The sequence below is a fragment of the Eurytemora carolleeae genome, unplaced genomic scaffold, assembly GCF_000591075.1.
Source record: "Eurytemora carolleeae unplaced genomic scaffold, Eaff_2.0 scaffold694, whole genome shotgun sequence".
Classification (NCBI taxonomy): Eukaryota; Metazoa; Arthropoda; class Copepoda; order Calanoida; family Temoridae; genus Eurytemora; species Eurytemora carolleeae.
In genome coordinates, this window is record NW_019396582.1 from 7,834 (window position 1) to 25,208 (window position 17,375).

Sequence of the window (17,375 nt, forward strand, 5' to 3'; positions counted from 1 at the left end):
AGAACGATTTTTGGACCCCCCCTCCTCCTACCAATTTTGTACATGGGTCTGACAGAAAGTGTCTTACGGTCTTTGTATAATTTAGGTTTAAAAAATACTTAGATGATAAATTTCAAGAATATAGTAAAGATTGTAAACAAGCATGACAAACTATCAATAGTGTACTAGGAAGGGGACGTAAAACAATTAACATTGCTGATGCATTTGTGAGCAATAGAAAAGTTCTTTCAGTGGCCGTAGAAATATCAGAGGGTTTAAATATTTTTTTTTGCTATTCTAGGTCCTGGTCCTTCAGAGCCAAGCACAACACTACTCAACCCTTAATCCATTCTTAGTTAAAATATACAACGCACTAAATAAACCTGAATCCGAATATACTCTGGTATTTTTAAGTATTAAACTATATTCAAATCTAATTAAGTTCAACATTAGTTACTCAACAGTTTGTTTTTAATCTTCGTGACTGAAACAATCTCAAGAACTGGCAAGGGTCAACCCAGACTGAAATATATTTTTGATAAATGTCTAACATCTACTTTTTATACTCATCACCATCACCATATTTTAGTTACTCAAGTCATCAGGTCTTAGTTTCATCTAGGTCCAATGCTCAATCCTAGTGAGCGCGATTACTAGACAACGTCCCCCCCCCTTAATGTACATTTTCATCTCCACTCAGTGCCATGACTGGGGGGGGGGACAAGTTTGTGCGTTCGCCCCCACCCCATGTGAGATAAAATTTTAGGTAAAATCAATGGTTTTTGGCTGTTAATGACGGCTTTGCCCCCCCCCCCCCCCTCCTTCAAAATCTTTCAGTTAATGGCCTGCCCACTTCCGAAATGTTGTCTTCTATATCGTTAATTAGTTTTGATGAAATTTTATTTTAGGTAAAAATGTCAGGCTCCGGATCTGAAACAGAGACGGACCAGGGTTATGAACTCTTTGACCCCAACGCGAAGAAGGAGGCAAGAGCCGGACTAGGCTTTATGGTAAAGTATTAATTTTACAAAACGTTAAAATAAAATAGGCACAGTTGCCAAATGTTTTAAGCACAAAGTGTCTAAATAAAGTTGCAGAGCTAATTTTTAAAAATATACACCCCTGCGAGCTGAGTAGTGAGAAATCTAAAAAGGGTAAATAGATTTGTTTCGTAACTAGACGAACCTGAGGTTTTTTTCAGATGTTGAAGTAATTTGCTTCAAACGTAAAGAATAAAAAGCTTTAATCATTGGTATTGTTTTCTTTTGTTATGTCACCAACTAAGTTTCCTCCTAAGAATTAAAAAAAAATTTTGAAATAATTTATCGAAATTTTAACTCTTTTTTGCTTTCAGCAATTTGGCGCTGTCGCTGGACTAGCAGGACTGGGTTATATGGCGAGGAATTTTAAAAATAAGAACAAGGATATGAAGATCTCAGTTTACGTCATTCACACTAGAATGTTAGCACAGGGAACTGTTATAGGTAAATACTAAATAAATATTTATACCCTTCACAGGGGTAAACAATAAATATTTGTATACAGAGTGTATATTTTCTCGAAAAATTCCCCCCTCTTTTTTATAGCATTTTTCCCCCATACGTCATATATGCTCGCGGAGCGCAACATTTTTTTTATTGGGTTCTATTCGCTAAATTCGGGCAAAAAAGTTTTGCGTTAAAAATTTTATAAATTATCAATCTTATCTTATAAAAATGATCAATTTTTGAAGAAAAAATCATCGATATATCATCAATTGGTCGGGTTGTAAAAAAAATGTAAAAAATAAAATTTTCTCCAAAAAATTTTAATTTCTCTGTAACCCTCACATCGAAAGAGTGGGAGAAACCCCAAATCTAGTAACCTCCCATGCAAACTAAAAAGTTTTACTGTACATACGGTAAGTTTATCAAAATTGACCTTCTTTGTATACCAAAAACGATTGGGGACACAAAATATCTATTAAGTTCTTAATTTTTATTTTTCCTTCTCTCTGAAAGGATAAAAAATTTTCTACCTTGCGTTTTGTTTATTAGTTCTGTGACTCATATTCTTTTTGATTCATTTTCTTCTCCAAAGCCAAAAAGTATTTATTACTGGTGTATCGAAGAAGTTTGCTGCTTCCTGGGGGGGGGGGGGAGCCACACTTGACGAGAATATTGCTGGATTTGATTTGATTTGATATGAGCGTTTTGGTGCCCTAACAAGGGAAAACATGACATTGTAATTGGGAAAAATATTGTATATTTTCCTTAAAAAAGGTATAGCTTTGTTCAAGGGTGTATAAAGTTCTCCCCCCCCCCCCTGGGGGTTAAAGAAATGAAAGACCAAAGAGGAGAAGAATGGAAGGAAAATGGGAAAGAAAATGAAAAGGAGAAAAATGGAAAGTAAAAGGGTAAGGGGAACAACAGAAGAAAGGGATGGGTGGAGAAGGAGGAAAGGTAGGGAGGGTAGTGGACAGGAAGTAAAGGAGATAAGTAGGGAGGGAAGGAGATAGGTAGGGAGGGAAGGAGATAGGTGGGGGGAAGGAGATAGGTGGGGGGAAGGAGATAGGTAGGGAAGGGGAAAAGTAGGGAATAAGTAGGTTGGGAAAGGGAAGGTCGGGAGGAATACGGTAAAGTTGAGAGGGAAAGACAAAAATAGGGATTAGGGAACAACAAAAAGGAAAGGGGAGGTAGGGAAGAAGAAGGAAACAATATGCGGAATGTAGGTAAGGGAAGGGGAAGGAAAAATTTATGGAAGGTTGGCAGATAAGGAAGGAAAGGGGAATTTAGGGAAGTGAAGGGTTGGAGTGGGGCTCTTTACCTTTTCATATCTAACTTTCTCTGAATCTAGACAGTTTTTCACAACCAATTTTCCCAGATAGTTTTAATGCATTATAAAAAAACGTTAAGAATTTCCGCGCAATAAAAATTTGATAAAAGAATACCCCTTACTCTAATCATTTTTCGTAATAGTCAAACACCCCCCCCCCCCCCCNGACAAATAATCAATCAAAACTTCTTTGTCATTATCACCATACCAAAAGTAAAAAAAATTCCCTGCGGCGCCATCCATACAAAATGTATACTTATGGGGTTTATTATGCACTGCAGTATAAATCTCTTTAAAAAATAATGTCTTTTTTGTTGTTGAATTTGGGGAAGAAAATAAAATGGAATAATATACAACCCTAGCTTTGTTTCCTTTTTTGAAGAATAAAAAAAAATGGAATTAAATACAACCCTAGCTTCGTTCCTTTATTGAACCAAAACTAGCAGAAGAAATAAATTCCCTCTTTTTCCTCCTTCTTCCTTCCCTCTTCTCTCTTTTCCCTTCGGAGGGAAACTATCATAATTTTTTTAAAAAAGGTTTTCTGCTGTATTAATATATTTTCTGTTTAAGGAGTTCTTTGTTTGGGAATGTTCAGTCAGATGTACAAGAGATATCAAGATAAACAAACTGACGGGTAAGCATTATTTTTTTTCAAAAAAAATGTTTATTTTAGTTATTTTAGTAGCAGATATGTTATCAGAATTTAGTCGAGTAGCAGATATGTTATCAGAACTTAGTTGAAGAGCAGATATGTTATCAAAATTTAGTCGAGTAGCAGATATGTTATCAGAATTTAGTCGAGTAGCATATATGTTTTCATAACCTAGTCGAGTAGCAAATGTGTTAACGGAACGTTATCAGAACTTAGGTGAGTAGCAGATATGTTATCAGAACTTAGTGGAGTAGCATATATGTTATCAGAACTAAGTGGAGTAGCATATAGGTTATCAGAACTTAGTTGACTAGCAGATATGTTATCAGAATTTAGTTGAGTAGCAGATCTATTATTAGAACTTTGTGGAGTAGCAGACATGTTATCAGAATTTAGTCGAATAGCAGATATGTTATTAAACTTAGTTGAGTAGCAGATATGTTATCAGAACACAGTGGAGTAACATATAGGTTATCAGAACTTAGCTAAGTAGCATATATGTTATCAGAACTTATTGGAGTAGCATATATGTTATTAGAAGTTATTATTGAAGTAGCATATATGTTTTCAGAACTTAGTGGAGTAGCATATATGTTTTCAGAACCTAGTCGAGTAGCAAATGTGTAAACGGAACGTTATCAGAACTTAATTGAGTAGCAGGTATGTTATCAGAACATAGTGGAGTAACATATAGGTTATCAGAACTTAGTTGATTACAGATATGTTATCAGAATTTAATCGAGTAGCAGATATGTTATTTGAACTTTGTGGAGTAGCAGATATGTTATCAGAACTTAGTGGAGTAGCATATATGTTTTCAGAACCTAGTCGAGTAGCAAATGTGTTAACGGAACGTTATCAGAACTTAGATAAGTAGCAGATATGTTATCAGAACACAGTGGAGTAACTTATAGGTTATCAGACCTGAGTTGATTACAGATATGTTATCGGAATTTAATCAAGTAGCAGATATGTTATTTGAACTTTGTGGAGTAGCAGATATGTTATCAGAACTTAGTGGAGTAGCATACATGTTATCAGAACTGAGTTAAGTAGCATATATGTTATCAGAACTTATTGGAGTAGCAGATATGTTATTAGAACTTATTGGAGTAGCATACATGTTTTCAGAACTTAGTGGAGTAGTATATATGTTTTCAGAACCTAGTCGAGTAGCAAATGTGTAAACGGAACGTTATCAGAACATAGTGGAGTAACATATAGGTTATCAGAACTTAGTTGATTACAGATATGTTATCAGAATTTAATCAAGTAGCAGATATGTTATTTGAACTTTGTGGAGTAGCAGATATGTTATCAGAACTTTGTGGAGTAGCAGATATTTTATCAGAACTTAGTTGAGTAGCAGATATGTCATCAGAACACAGTGGAGTAACATGTAGGTTATCGGAACTCAGTTGACTAGCAGATATGTTATCAGAATTTAGTTGAGTAGCAGATATGTTATCAGAACTTAGTGGAGTAGCATATATGTTATCAAAACTTAGTTGAGTAGCAGATATGTTATCAGAACACAGTTGAGTAACATGTAGGTTATCAGAACTTAGTTGACTAGCAGATATGTTATCAGAATTTAGTCGAGTAGCAGATATGTTATTAAACTTAGTTAAGTAGCAGATATGTTATCAGAACACAGTTGAGTAAAATATAGGTTATCGGAACTTAGTTAAGTAGCAGATATGTTATCAGAACTTAGTTGAGTAGCAGATATGTTTTCAGAATTTAGTTGAGTAGCAGATATGTTATCAGAACACAGTGGAGTAACATATAGGTTATCGGAACTTAGTTGACTAGCATATATGTTATCAGAATTTAGTTGAGTAGCAGATATGTTATCAAAACTTAGTCGAGTAGCATATATGTTATCAGAACACAGTTGAATAACATGTAGGGTATCAGAACTTAGTTGACTAGCAGATATGTTATCAGAATTTAGTCGAGTAGCAGATATGTTATTAAACTTAGTTGAGTAGCAGATATGTTATCAGAACACAGTTGAGTAGCATATAGGTTATCGGAACTTAGTTGAGTAGCAGATATGTTATCAGAACTTAGTTGAGTAGCACTAGCATATATTTAATTAGAATTTGGTAAAATAGCAAATATATTATCAGAACTTAGTTGAGTAGTATTTTATGTATTGAAACCAAGTATATATACTTTACTTTAATTAAAGGTGTTAAGCCCAGTGTAATACACCGATCAAAGATACATGAGGCTCTTAATCTTTTACATTTACATCTAGATATACCCTATACAATTTTCATATTACATGTTTAGGTGAAGCTGATTTTTGGACACGATCTTCATCTGTTGATTAGTAGAAACCTGAATATTATTAAAGACGAGAACAAACATTATTATGAAATAAAAATTAATTAGATAAATTTAGTGTTATTACAAATCCCAGATTGCTTATTATACAGGGTGTCCCAAAAAACATGGGAATTCAGTGACGAATTTGATATCGTCTTTTAAAATAATTCTTTGATTTAGTATAGTTATACCTAATGAGAAAGCTGTAATCTGTAAGAGTTTCGTCTGCTATGTTTACAATTTGTTTGTTTATGTTTTGACTGCATACGGTTGTACTTAGTATAACAAGAAAATTGCAGTATACAAACAGTGTAAACTTGGCCGTCTTCACTGTTCATCGTGCGGAGACATTATAGACACATCTTTACAGTCTTTTACCGTTTTCATAAAATAAACTCTAGCAGACATTTGAAATTAGGTATTACAATGCTAATTCATAACAAAGACGATATTGAATTCGTCACTGAATTCCCATGTTTTTTGGGACACCCTGTATATCATTATAATTGTTATGGAAAAATTGTAAAAGTTAAGTTAGGATTGCTCAAAACAATTAAAACAAACCTCTTATAAAGAAAATAAATGTGATGCACATTTTTAATTTAAAAAAATTAGAATTGTGCAAGTTATTGTAAATATATCATTCAGTTATTTAAAGTAAAGTCTACCTTTAAGTTTTAAGAACGTCTGTCTCCAACCTTAAAATTAATCCCTGACTAACTAAAAACCAAATATTTATATCCATGTATCTGCAAATCTTCAAATCAAAGATGTTGATTGATTATAGGAACCAACATTTTGGCTTACTGGATCCAGATCCGCCTAAGTATGCGGATCCTTGGGACCATGGGTCTTAATACCAAAATTTGTTAAAATCAACTTTTTCCTCTCTCAAAAACAAAACTTATGAAAAAATACTAAGAACTTCATCATCTCTGAATGGTTCATAAAATTAGAGATATGCAACGTTGTTTAATGTGTTTTTTTCCATTCTAAATACAAACATCGGCAAGTGTTGGCTTTTGATGTCTAAAATTGTGTTGAAATGGTTAAACAGTAAACACTGAAGAAGATGAACTGATGCTTGACACAGGATCCATTTTTTAATAATCCGCATCAAAATGAAATTGATCTACGAATATTTTGGCATTTTGAAAAGAGTAAACGGCATCTCATTTATTACTGTGTTATTAGGGCTCTGAATGTTGCACTTCGTGCCAAAAAGGAAACATTGTTTTGAAGAACTTGTTCTTGAAAATTATTTTATTTTCTGTGAATCATTTCTCTGACGTCCTGTCATGCATTACCGAGTTCAAATATTCAGCATTAGTTACGTCAAAAAGTCTCTTATTATAATTTGAGATAGTAAAAAATTAAATTCAATATTTTTGAAATAGTCTAAGGATAGAAAATATATGCCTAGTCTGCCTTCTCTGTTCATCAAAATTGAGGATTAATAATAGTTATGAACACTCTATAATTTCTAAATAGTAACTATTATACAGTGGGACCCGTAAAACAGTGAGATGGAAGAACGACAATTAAGCAATTTAATTTCTGTTAGGCTTTAAGTGTTGTTTGGAAGTACAATGGATTAGAGAACAATGTTTAGCTATTAGAGGAATTAGAGATGTCAACATTTTTACTTTTCTAGATTTTAGCTTTCGTTACTATAGTCTTCATCAAAAGTATAAACGTTTGAAACGTTACGTTGCACAGTATGACATTTTATTACATAGAGTAACGTTACGTAATGAATTTTCTTATACAACGTTAAGTTTAGTAAATGTTTGTGAAACAACAGTAAGCTCCGTTACGCTTTTCCATTTCCTGTTTTAAAAAACTTTCCCAATGCTGACTGCTGAGTGAAAGCTTTAATAATATAACCACAATTTTTTAGCGTTCCACTTTCATGCAAGGTAAATGTTTTCAGAGACCTTACGTTACACTTTCAATAGGTTTGAAACTTAAAGGTGACGAAGGTTTTGCTTTAAAACGTCATTAGGGCATAGTTCTGCACGTTGCAATCCATTTCAGTGCAATGAAAATGTTTGTTAACATTACGTTTTATCTTAACTTTTCCAATAGCTTAGGAATCTTACTAAAATGCAAATTTTCTTACTTTACGATTTAATAAAACGTTATTGTGAAAACTTTTTTTTTAACATTATTTTACAACTTGCAATCAAAACTGTTGATTCGCTTCTAAGAAAGATATAAAAAAATGTTCTATTCGTTACGTTGTATTAAAATGACGTTTCTTAATTTACACCTCATTAAAAAAAATATTGTTTCTAAATGAAAGCATTATAAGATTGTATTCCTACTTTTGTATTTAAATTAGTGTCGTTAATCCGTTTTTACTCACCCTGTATATGTTGCTGTTGGATTGTTAGCCTTTTTAGAGAATGTGTAGAAGAATGCAGCAATATAAAGATGTTATAATATTATTATTTGAACGGTTTTTAAAATTTGTGAATGAAAGTTTTTAGCATTAGACTTTTAACTCAAGGGTGTGTCATAAAGGGACTAGATACGTAATTTCAAGTGACCTTCCATTTACGGAGTGGCATGTCCGGCTTGCATTTACAAGATAGGAAAACGCTGGTATTTTCAAATCATCAATAAATAAATAAAGGTATACACGGTAACATTGGAAATCGAGCATATGGCTCTTAATGGAGGATCACTTGAAATTATCATCGTGTATTTGACGAGCTAAAAATAGACATGTTTTGGGACATTTCATAAAATGTGTTAAAATTCGGCAAGGCAAACCCCTTTTGCATGTGGAACAGTAGTTCTAAATTATTAAGCGTTAAGTAATAGTTATTTTTTTCTATTTTTACTTAAAGCAAACTGAAATTTTCTTCTATCTAACAGAATTCATAGTTTGAAATATCTAAGGTCTACAACATTTGGTAGCAAAAGATATAGGGATTAGAAATATAAGTTTGTGACAAAAACTCAATTCCTTTAGACTTTTTTTCAGAATTCGTATTTTAAAATATCAAAAGTCTACAACATCAGCTTACAAGGATATAGAGATTAGAAAATTATAATCTCTGGCGAATGTTTAGTTCTTCTTGTGCTTGTTTATGTTGCTTACAAAGGGAGTAAAAAAAGCGGTATTAGCTTTAGTTTACAAAACACAATAAAAAAGTTTTCAGGGTTCATGTTTGGGGTTAAAAAATATCAAAATAAAGACAAATGCTAAATTTTTTTTAACACATACAACGCGAAATAAGATTTTTTATTCTGTTTTAAAGTTTTTATAAAAAATATTGATGAACAAAACATAAAACACATTTTCCAATTGATAAAATATTTTTGCAGTTAAGTATGTCTAAATTTTTTAACCTAAAACATGAACCTTGCCAACTGAAGTTATGATTTCAAATAGTCAAATAAACATGAAACGCAGCAATTGTCTTGTGTTCATATGGGCCCGTTACACTTGATAAGTTGATTTTTTTGAGAGACTGAAGCTTTCATTAATAATTGGAGACTGCTGGAGAGTATCGGAGGGTTCTAAATCCAGTGGAGAGAAAATTATTTCTTCTGGAGAGCTTTTAAATTTTTCGAAAAATGTAAAAAAATGTTAGCGCTTCGCGGAGATAATCTTACTCAATCAACTTTAACAAGTAACGTAGATAAATTTTACCCAAAAATCAAGTTTTTTAATGCAATAGCGTTCTTGCACTATATGTTATAAATTAAGAATAAAGCTCTCCCGGGGGGGGGGGGGAATAAAATGTTAAAAGATCAAGATTATTTAGAATTAAACTCTAAAAAGTAAGACATTTCTCTTAAGATAGTAAAATTAACATATATAACTTGTACATTGACGACAAGAAAATTTAATAAATTAGATATTATAATATAAACAAAGACAATATTTTTTCAAAGTTTTGCAGAGTAACTTCAAAGATTTTCCTCTTAGAGTAAAACTATTTTTTATGTTACTTAAAATTAAGTCAATTTTTTTAAAGATCTTTGTAGTTAATTGCCTTTATTTGATGGAGTTTGTAAATGCCAGAATAAGTGGAAAATGCAAATCAAATCCAACTAAAACTAATAATTTGATATACATAATGATATTTTTTCCAGGGGGGGGGTAAAAAAAATTCTACAGAATCCTTATTTACGCCCCTGAAGAATATAGTCCCCTCTTACTGGAAAACAAAGGTAGAGGGACAACGGAAAGAATATATACAGATTATGGACAGACAAAAGATTGAAAGAAAGTTCTTAGAGGAAATACTTACTACAGACTACACAAACTAACAATAAAGTGACAATATAAATGATAAAGGACAAATAATTCAATAACAAAAAAATGCTGAAGACTATAGTAGAGGACTTCATACACATAGAGAATAAGATTCAGTCAGTGACGCTAAGAAACATGTAAAAAGATATACCATTAAAAAAAGGAAAATAAGACACTAGTTTTTCTTTTGCGCTTCGCAGACACGTTCAGTGAATTGACTCTATCGGTCATATTTCAGCTGTTGGAGGTATACATTTTTAAAAAAACACAAGAACAAGCCATAGGATATTAGAAAATCAATTTTCATTAAACACTGATCCAAATCTGCATGCAACAACTAAAAAAATCATGTTTTTTCTTTACTTTTAAATCCCTGAGAAAGCTCTAATATTTTGAAATTTTTTATGCACATGGGGGGCTGCCGAGACCAGTCCCTCCCCCCCCCCACAAAAAACCTCGAAAATAAAAATCAGCTTCCACTCCCCTGAAAAAGTGATAGTTTAGACTCTCCAACCAATACTTCTTAGTGATAACACTCTAATCAATATCATTCTTTTAAGAGAAAAAAAAATCGTTTTTAACATTTACTCACTTCTAGGAGCCCACCAATAAAAAATAAGCATTTATGAAAGTTTTGGAACATAGACCCAATAATTTAACCAATGTTTGAATAAAAATTCATGCATAATTTGCATACGTAATTTTTATGTATACAAAGTATACAAATTGCACATGTGTCCAGAATGTAACAAATTATCGTATATAAACAATACAAGGAAAACTTTATTGTTATAGCAGAAGATGACCCATTTGTTACTGTCCCGCTTAGCCGTCTATATACTGCATTCAACTTGCTCTAGTTGACCGGTATCTCAGTCAGTCCTGTTTCCTGCAACAATAAAATCCAATTTATTATGCACTATCATAGATAACCCGCAGTCAAGTGTATCCATGTTTCAAGTTATTTATCGTCTTCATAAAACAACTGTATTTTCAAGTTTAAAGAAACTCATTTGGCAAAGGTTTTCAGATAAAATAACTTGGTTTTTCTTAAATTGTTGATAAATAATTAAACTTAAACGTAATTTAAATTAATTTTTAATTCAATTTCAGAATTTCAATCTTTTTAATATTCCGAGTTTCTAGAAATTAACTTTAATTTTCATTTTTAAATTTCAGGAATATGCAACATTTACATCAGGAAAACCCATATTTAAAAACAGGTTTAATATGTTATTTTTATTAAAATTGAGAAAATCAAGAATCCATAGGATGGTCGTTCTAGGTAATTAAACCCGAGAAGACTGAAATTTTGAAAATAAAGCCTGTTAAAGGAAAATGTAAAAATTCCTGATAAAAAGCAAATGGGTTACATTGGGGTCAGCAGATGGGTGAGTCAGCTAAACAATCAAGAGATGACTTCAAGGATGTACAAAGATTGGGAGATTTAAGCCTCAATAACTTTCCAGAAGAAATTCTGCGCCAATTAATTTTTCGAAATTTATTATTTTTACAATCAATATTTATTAATTAAAATTGTAAATATTGTTCCTAATTTTCATGCATATGAGTATAAATATGAAATAGTAATTTATTTTTCTTCTTAACTTGCTTAATGTTTCTATTATTGTACAATAGGCCTATTCCTAAAGTAGACTTTGATATTCACCATAAGCAAAACATGTTTTATCTCAGAGGGATCTGAACATCAGGTTACTGTACTGTACTATAGTCTGTTCCTAAAAGCATAGTTAAAAATGTTGAGAACGATATTTGTTGTGAAAAAAAGGTATAAGGATGTTTTTTGGTCTCATAGTTTTTATTTTAAGCCCACTTTTAATTCAATTCAAACACAGAAAGTACAGAACACAGAAAAAAATAATGATGTTAGTTTGAATCTAATCCAATTGGTTGTACCTGGAGCTAAAAGTAGCACATATAATCTAAAACCGGGCTGACACCATTCTCCGGCCTCACATTCTCAATGAACTCTCTAGGCTCCATGTTCTCATCTGAACAGTCCTATATGAACAGTCATTAATTTATGCAGAAAGGTATTTTCTGATCCCAATATCTTTTCAATCCAATGTCATAGACCTTTGACATTCCAAACTATGAATTATGTTAGATTAAATAGTCTACGTTTAAAATATCAAAGGTTTGAATCCTCAGGGTGCAAATATATAGGGATAAGCAAATATGAGTTTGTGGCAACAACTCATTTCCTTTTATATTACTGCACTGCCTGGAACTCTGTGCTTTATAATATAGATTTAGTTCATCACTTCTCTTTCATTTGTAATTCATGTAGATCAAATTATCTAAAATCAAATATCTGTGGTTTTTAATATCTGAATTATTTATGAAATTATTAAACACATGTTTAGATGTATAAGTATATTTAAACTTTTAAGAAATTTTCATTTTACTTTAGGAAAGTATAAGATTTAATTTTTATTAAAGAATTTAAAAAAAATTTAGTTTAAGTTCTTTTTTTATCCATGTTTAATCCAAGTAGACAAAACAATAATTTTTAATTCCAAACCTGCTCAACACAATTGTCAAGAGTTTTTTTCTGTTATAATGCACTCCAGTCTACAACCATTTTTCTGAAGAAAAAAAATAGTTTTAAAACAGTTGGAGTAACTAAATTTTTACGCCAAAAAACTGACAAAGTCAAAATATATCTTTAATTATTTATGATTTTCATTTCCATTACTAAATTTATTCATAAAAATTCAGTAACAAAACATTTCAGATTAATAAAGTTAAGATTTGGAATAAGATAGTATTAACACAATTGTTACAATATATATGAGCAAATCGCAAATTTCATCTTAGAACAATCATCTGCATCAGTTCACCTATAAAAGGAGTATGTACAATATTTATGAATGCAATTTTCGAATTATTAAAAATCATGATTTAAGAATTAAGAAAGAGTTGCGAACATGACACCAAAAGAACTGATTACTTTCCAAAAGTTTAATTATCTAATTACTATATCTTTACAATATAATGGTATAAACCTTTGATATCATCAACTTTTACTATTAGATCTATCATAATTCATAATTTGAAATATCAAAGGTCTATGACATCAGGTTACAAAGGTACAAGGATTAAAAATCGGAATTTGTGGCAAGTCATCATTTTTTCCCCCAAAAAAAGATTTTTTCATTAAAACTAAAATTTATTTTTTCCTGATATCATCAAATAAGAAAAAAATGGTAAAAGGAATTTTGAGTAAAGCAAGTGTGTAGTAAAAGCAAATTCAGCTTTTATGTGAGAATATAAAATCAGCTTGAACAAATTATTACCTTTACTTCAAGATTTCAGAGTCTAAAAACACTAACTCCTCTCTTTGAACTATTGACTGCCTTAAACTGTGCAGATTATTTGTAAGTTTTGTGAACTGTTGATGATCTATGTCTGGAAAATTACTTACAACTTTTTTCAGTATATCATCTGAAAAGGGAAAAAAGTTTTTAACTTTTAAATACGTATTTCTAGTGATTTAACTAAACCAAAATAGCCTTATGAAAATTTGTTTCATAAAAAATGTTGCCTGTATGGTCCAGAACCAGACTTGTTGTGTGTGAATTTTCTTTTGCAAATTCGCAGATTTCCTCTACTCAAAGAACAGGTATATGTAATATAAGTTGGATAGAAAAAAGGAACCAACAAGTTCAAAAAGGTATGATGAAACTTTTAGATAAAGAAATAAAAATATGTAGTATATACATTATACATATACATCCCTGCATAATAAAAGAAGGCATCACTGTTGAGAAAGTTGGCATTTGAATTCAAAATAGCCTTAATCTCTTCATGATTGCCTCCATATCTTCGAAAACATTCCAAATATGCACCGTTTTCCTCCTAAAAGTTATTTTATTTAAAGCAGAGTTGTAATAGTAAAGCACAGCTGTATTTTAAAGCACCTGCATATGTAACAAAGGACAGGGGGCTTATCTTTTGCCTGTATGTAAACTTTAAACTTGTTCTAGCTGCCTATAACTAATTACTTCAAATTAATTGGAGTTCAATTGTTATGGTAAAATACATGAAAACTTATCAGCACAGGCAATAAATAATGAAGTTTCCAATTTATATAATGTGATTAAATATTAATATTTCATTACCATCCACAATTGTTTCAGGGACTGTTCTTCTGTATCTGTCACAATCTACATAAACAATGTCTTTTTTAACAGAAACACAATTCCATTTTCACATTGAATGACCAATATATCTCAGAAAGCTTTGCGACTAATGGCATAATGACATTAAACTTGGTTTAATATACCTCTGAAGAATCAAAGTTTATATTACAATCAGATTTAATTGCTGGTAGAATGTTGACTTTATCATCATTTCCTCTCTTCAAATCATCTTGGTTTTCATACAGAAGATCACAACTCTACATAAATATTAAGGAAATAAAATTATACCTCTGAAAAATCAAAATATGTGTCAAAGAGTGCATTTTCTACTTCAAAGTTTTCATTTTTTATCGCTTATATCAATCACTGATATCTACATCTTTTAACACACCAAATGTAGCACACATTTCTAAAGGTAGCAACTTCACAAAGACACAGTAAGTGTATTTGCCTGCTCCAAAATATACTTTCAATCTCAATCCCATTTTGTCAAATGATATTATATGGACCCCTAAGAATCAGAGGCGTATTCAAGGGGGGGGGGCTATTGGGGCTAAGCCCCCCCCCCCTGGACCAGTGAAATCTATTGATTTCAGGGGGTTTTCATGCCCCAACGGGTGCTGAGCCCTCGCCCTTGAAAGAAAAAAATTTAAGCCCCCCCCCCTGGACAAATTCCTGAATATGCCCCTGTTGAAAATAAATATATTTGAAAGCACAGTAGCAACTTCCAGAAAAAAAAAGTTTAAAATTGTTTCTAATCAATTTAAAATTTGTGTTTTTGCCCGACTATAAACAGTAAAATCTAAATAATTAGTTGAATTTGAGACTAGTACCTCAGTTTTTGTTAAAGATGGTGCAGGATTATTACATGTAGGATGATACATTTTAACTACAGTGAAGGTGATACTTTTTCCAGATAAATAAATTCTACCAGATTGGCTCAAAAGCTTTTCTACATCACTTAAACTAAATAAAATAAATATTCCAATCACCTCACTAAACTAAAGAATTTAAGAAGATTGCACTGTGTAATAAATTTTCAAAGAAAAAATGCATAACCAATGTTAAAATTAAGTAAACAAATATGTTAATCTTAAAAAAGTTAATATGAAAATCTTTGATTCAATTAATTTTGAAAAAATTATTTATTCAAATTAAGGTAACTGTTAATGATCAGAATAAGTCTACACTGGAAAACATAACCATTTTGCGTTGAAAATATGTATCTTGTATATGTTAAGATATGTATTATAAAATATAAATAAAATACTTATTAAATTTTTAAAAATTAAAACCTAGATACTTCAAAAATTTCTTGGTAAAATGTAAAACTATGTAACTATAAACCCTAAGCAATAAATAAAACTTGCTTTATATTAAAGAGCAGGGTTGTATATAGAGTTAGATACTCTGGATGCGCTCCAATCTATGAAAATTAGAGTAGAAATTAAAAGGATTTAAATCTATGAATGTAGAAGCATGATGTAGAAACGATTTTAAGAAAACCAACCTCTTCAAAGTGCATCTGTAACTATTCCTTCTAAACCGATAAAGCTTATGGACCTAAATTATAATATGTTTAATAAATAACTAATGCACTGTCTTGCATATTGCTGAACTAAAATTTAAAACTATTTTGATCCGCAAGATTTTGGCTTCCTGGATCCGGATCCTCAAAAATATGCGGATCCAAGGGGTAAAAAATTAATCAAAAACTGCAAAAAAATCTTTTTTACTCCTAAACCCCAAATCTGAACTTTTGAAAAAAGAGAGATCATAAAATTTTCCACATTTCTGAATGATCAAGTTTAAGGATAAAAATAAACAAAAAAAATCAAACCAAAAATTTGAAGAAAAAATTTTGTTAAAAAAATTCAGTAAATCTTAAAGACATGACCTGGATCCGGACCCGGATTTGGATCCAGATCCGGATTCATTTTTTCCAGTAAGGATCCAGGATCCGGATTCGGATCCGCATCAAAATTGAATGGATCCTAAGCACTGCAAAAAAACCATTTCTTTTCAAAATTAGCCAAAGTATTATTGAAGAATTGACAATCATGAAAAAAATGAAAAAAAAGATTTCAATATAAAAAATATTAAAGTAATCTAGCTGGCCAAATTGGCTGACATTTTTTGAAGAAATCAATCAGTACCCCCATGGGGGGTAATAGATTAAAAACATTTTCCCTTGTGTTGTATAATTTTACAGCTTGGATTCAGCTAGTGAAAAATATTACTTTAAATTGTATCTTGTGCATGTTATTATCAATATTATCTATTTAATAACAAACTAAGGACTTACTTTGACAATTTTGTTCAACACATTTCTGAGGGTTAAATTGCTAACATGCTTTCCAACAGTGATTGCTATTTTACAACTGAACTGCTTCATTCCTCCTGAAGGTTGAGCAGTTAGCTGCTTCTTCTCTCCTTCATCCAGCTGCTTCTTTTCTCCTTCATTCAGCTGCTCCTTCAATATTATATCCAGCTGCTTCTTCTGTCCTTTATCGTCAGATACATCAATAACAAACTGTGGAACTGGTAGATTGTTCTAGTCCCGGGATAGTTAATACAGAAACACTCTAAACACAACTTTTTATTCATTTATTAAAGACAGTGCTTAGAATCAGGATTCATTGAATCTACAACATTTTGGCATTCTGAATCCAGATTCAAATCAAGGGCGTACACAGGAGGGGGGGGCAAGAGGGGCAGTGGCCCACCCTACAACTCAAAGCTATTAAACTTTTCAAATCAATAACTGCTAGTAAAGAACATTAAAAAAGTTTGTTGTTCAGAATTTTAAGGGGCGCCCCCCCCCCTAAAACTCAAAACAAGAACTAATTTTAAATTTAGTAAATTTAGGAAACATTTTTGGACAATGAAAGAAGATGTTTTTTTATGTGTCAGTTCATTTCATGGTATATCTGAATACACAGTTGTGAATTACCTTCTGTTAAATAATGTCGTTAAAATTATGACCAATACAGACAAACCATGGAACCCAAGGAGACTCAATTTACCTTTTGAAAAAAATATTTACAATTACCTCATAGTGGTCTCCATTCACAAATCTAAACACACAGTATCTTAGTGTATATGAAATGTTAAAATTTCAGTGTTCTTCATAAATTCAGACTAAGAATGATAA

General features: G+C 31.4%; 2 protein-coding genes across 9 annotated transcripts; one reads left to right on the top strand and one right to left on the bottom strand.

Annotated features, from left to right (window-relative positions):
• The first annotated feature begins 866 nt into the window (after positions 1–866).
• Positions 867–5,853, top strand: LOC111705875 (HIG1 domain family member 1A, mitochondrial). Of its 3 annotated transcripts, XR_002766092.1 has the most exons (5): positions 867–989; positions 1,334–1,463; positions 3,364–3,427; positions 4,047–4,105; positions 5,747–5,853. XR_002766092.1 is itself a non-coding variant. In XM_023478572.1 (4 exons), exons 1-4 carry the CDS (start codon positions 894–896, stop codon positions 3,618–3,620), a joined length of 297 nt encoding a protein of 98 aa, XP_023334340.1. In that variant the 5' UTR covers positions 867–893; the 3' UTR covers positions 3,621–3,635. The 3 variants fall into 3 exon arrangements, 2 of the variants coding, with proteins under 2 accessions (XP_023334340.1, XP_023334341.1); XM_023478572.1 differs by lacking the exons at positions 4,047–4,105; positions 5,747–5,853 and adding an exon at positions 3,614–3,635; XM_023478573.1 differs by lacking the exon at positions 4,047–4,105 and having other exon boundaries at positions 868–989.
• A 4,965-nt stretch (positions 5,854–10,818) lies between these two features.
• On the bottom strand, positions 10,819–17,375 carry LOC111705882 (uncharacterized). Of its 6 annotated transcripts, none has more exons than XR_002766097.1 (14): positions 17,274–17,362; positions 16,527–16,806; positions 15,732–15,784; positions 15,055–15,187; positions 14,365–14,478; positions 14,201–14,245; positions 13,817–13,937; positions 13,624–13,686; positions 13,504–13,523; positions 13,376–13,441; positions 12,601–12,664; positions 11,973–12,067; positions 11,725–11,794; positions 10,819–10,944 (listed from the first exon to the last, which is right to left on the bottom strand). XR_002766097.1 is itself a non-coding variant. In XM_023478581.1 (11 exons), the coding sequence occupies exons 2-10, from the start codon at positions 16,614–16,616 to the stop codon at positions 13,391–13,393; spliced, it is 690 nt and encodes a 229-aa protein (XP_023334349.1). In that variant the 5' UTR covers positions 16,617–16,806; positions 17,274–17,362; the 3' UTR covers positions 12,672–12,919; positions 13,376–13,390. The 6 variants fall into 6 exon arrangements, 1 of the variants encoding a protein (XP_023334349.1); XR_002766096.1 differs by having other exon boundaries at positions 11,973–12,077; XR_002766093.1 differs by having other exon boundaries at positions 11,973–12,077; positions 13,376–13,523; positions 17,274–17,375.

Bases quoted from the DNA above. Each gene is read 5' to 3' on its own strand.
- LOC111705882 (XM_023478581.1), bottom strand. From the start codon at position 16,616: ATGAAGCAGTTCAGTTGTAAAATAGCAATCACTGTTGGAAAGCATGTT. The intron at 14,479-15,054 runs GTACTAGTCTCA...ATATTTATGTAG, and splicing joins CATCTTTAACAAAAACTGAG to AGTTGTGATCTTCTGTATGA. The intron at 13,687-13,816 runs GGATGTATATGT...TTCTTTGAGTAG, and splicing joins TGCCTTCTTTTATTATGCAG to AGGAAATCTGCGAATTTGCA.
- LOC111705875 (XM_023478572.1), top strand. From the start codon at position 894: ATGTCAGGCTCCGGATCTGAAACAGAGACGGACCAGGGTTATGAACTC. The intron at 990-1,333 runs GTAAAGTATTAA...TTTTGCTTTCAG, and splicing joins GAGCCGGACTAGGCTTTATG to CAATTTGGCGCTGTCGCTGG. The intron at 1,464-3,363 runs GTAAATACTAAA...TTTCTGTTTAAG, and splicing joins AGCACAGGGAACTGTTATAG to GAGTTCTTTGTTTGGGAATG.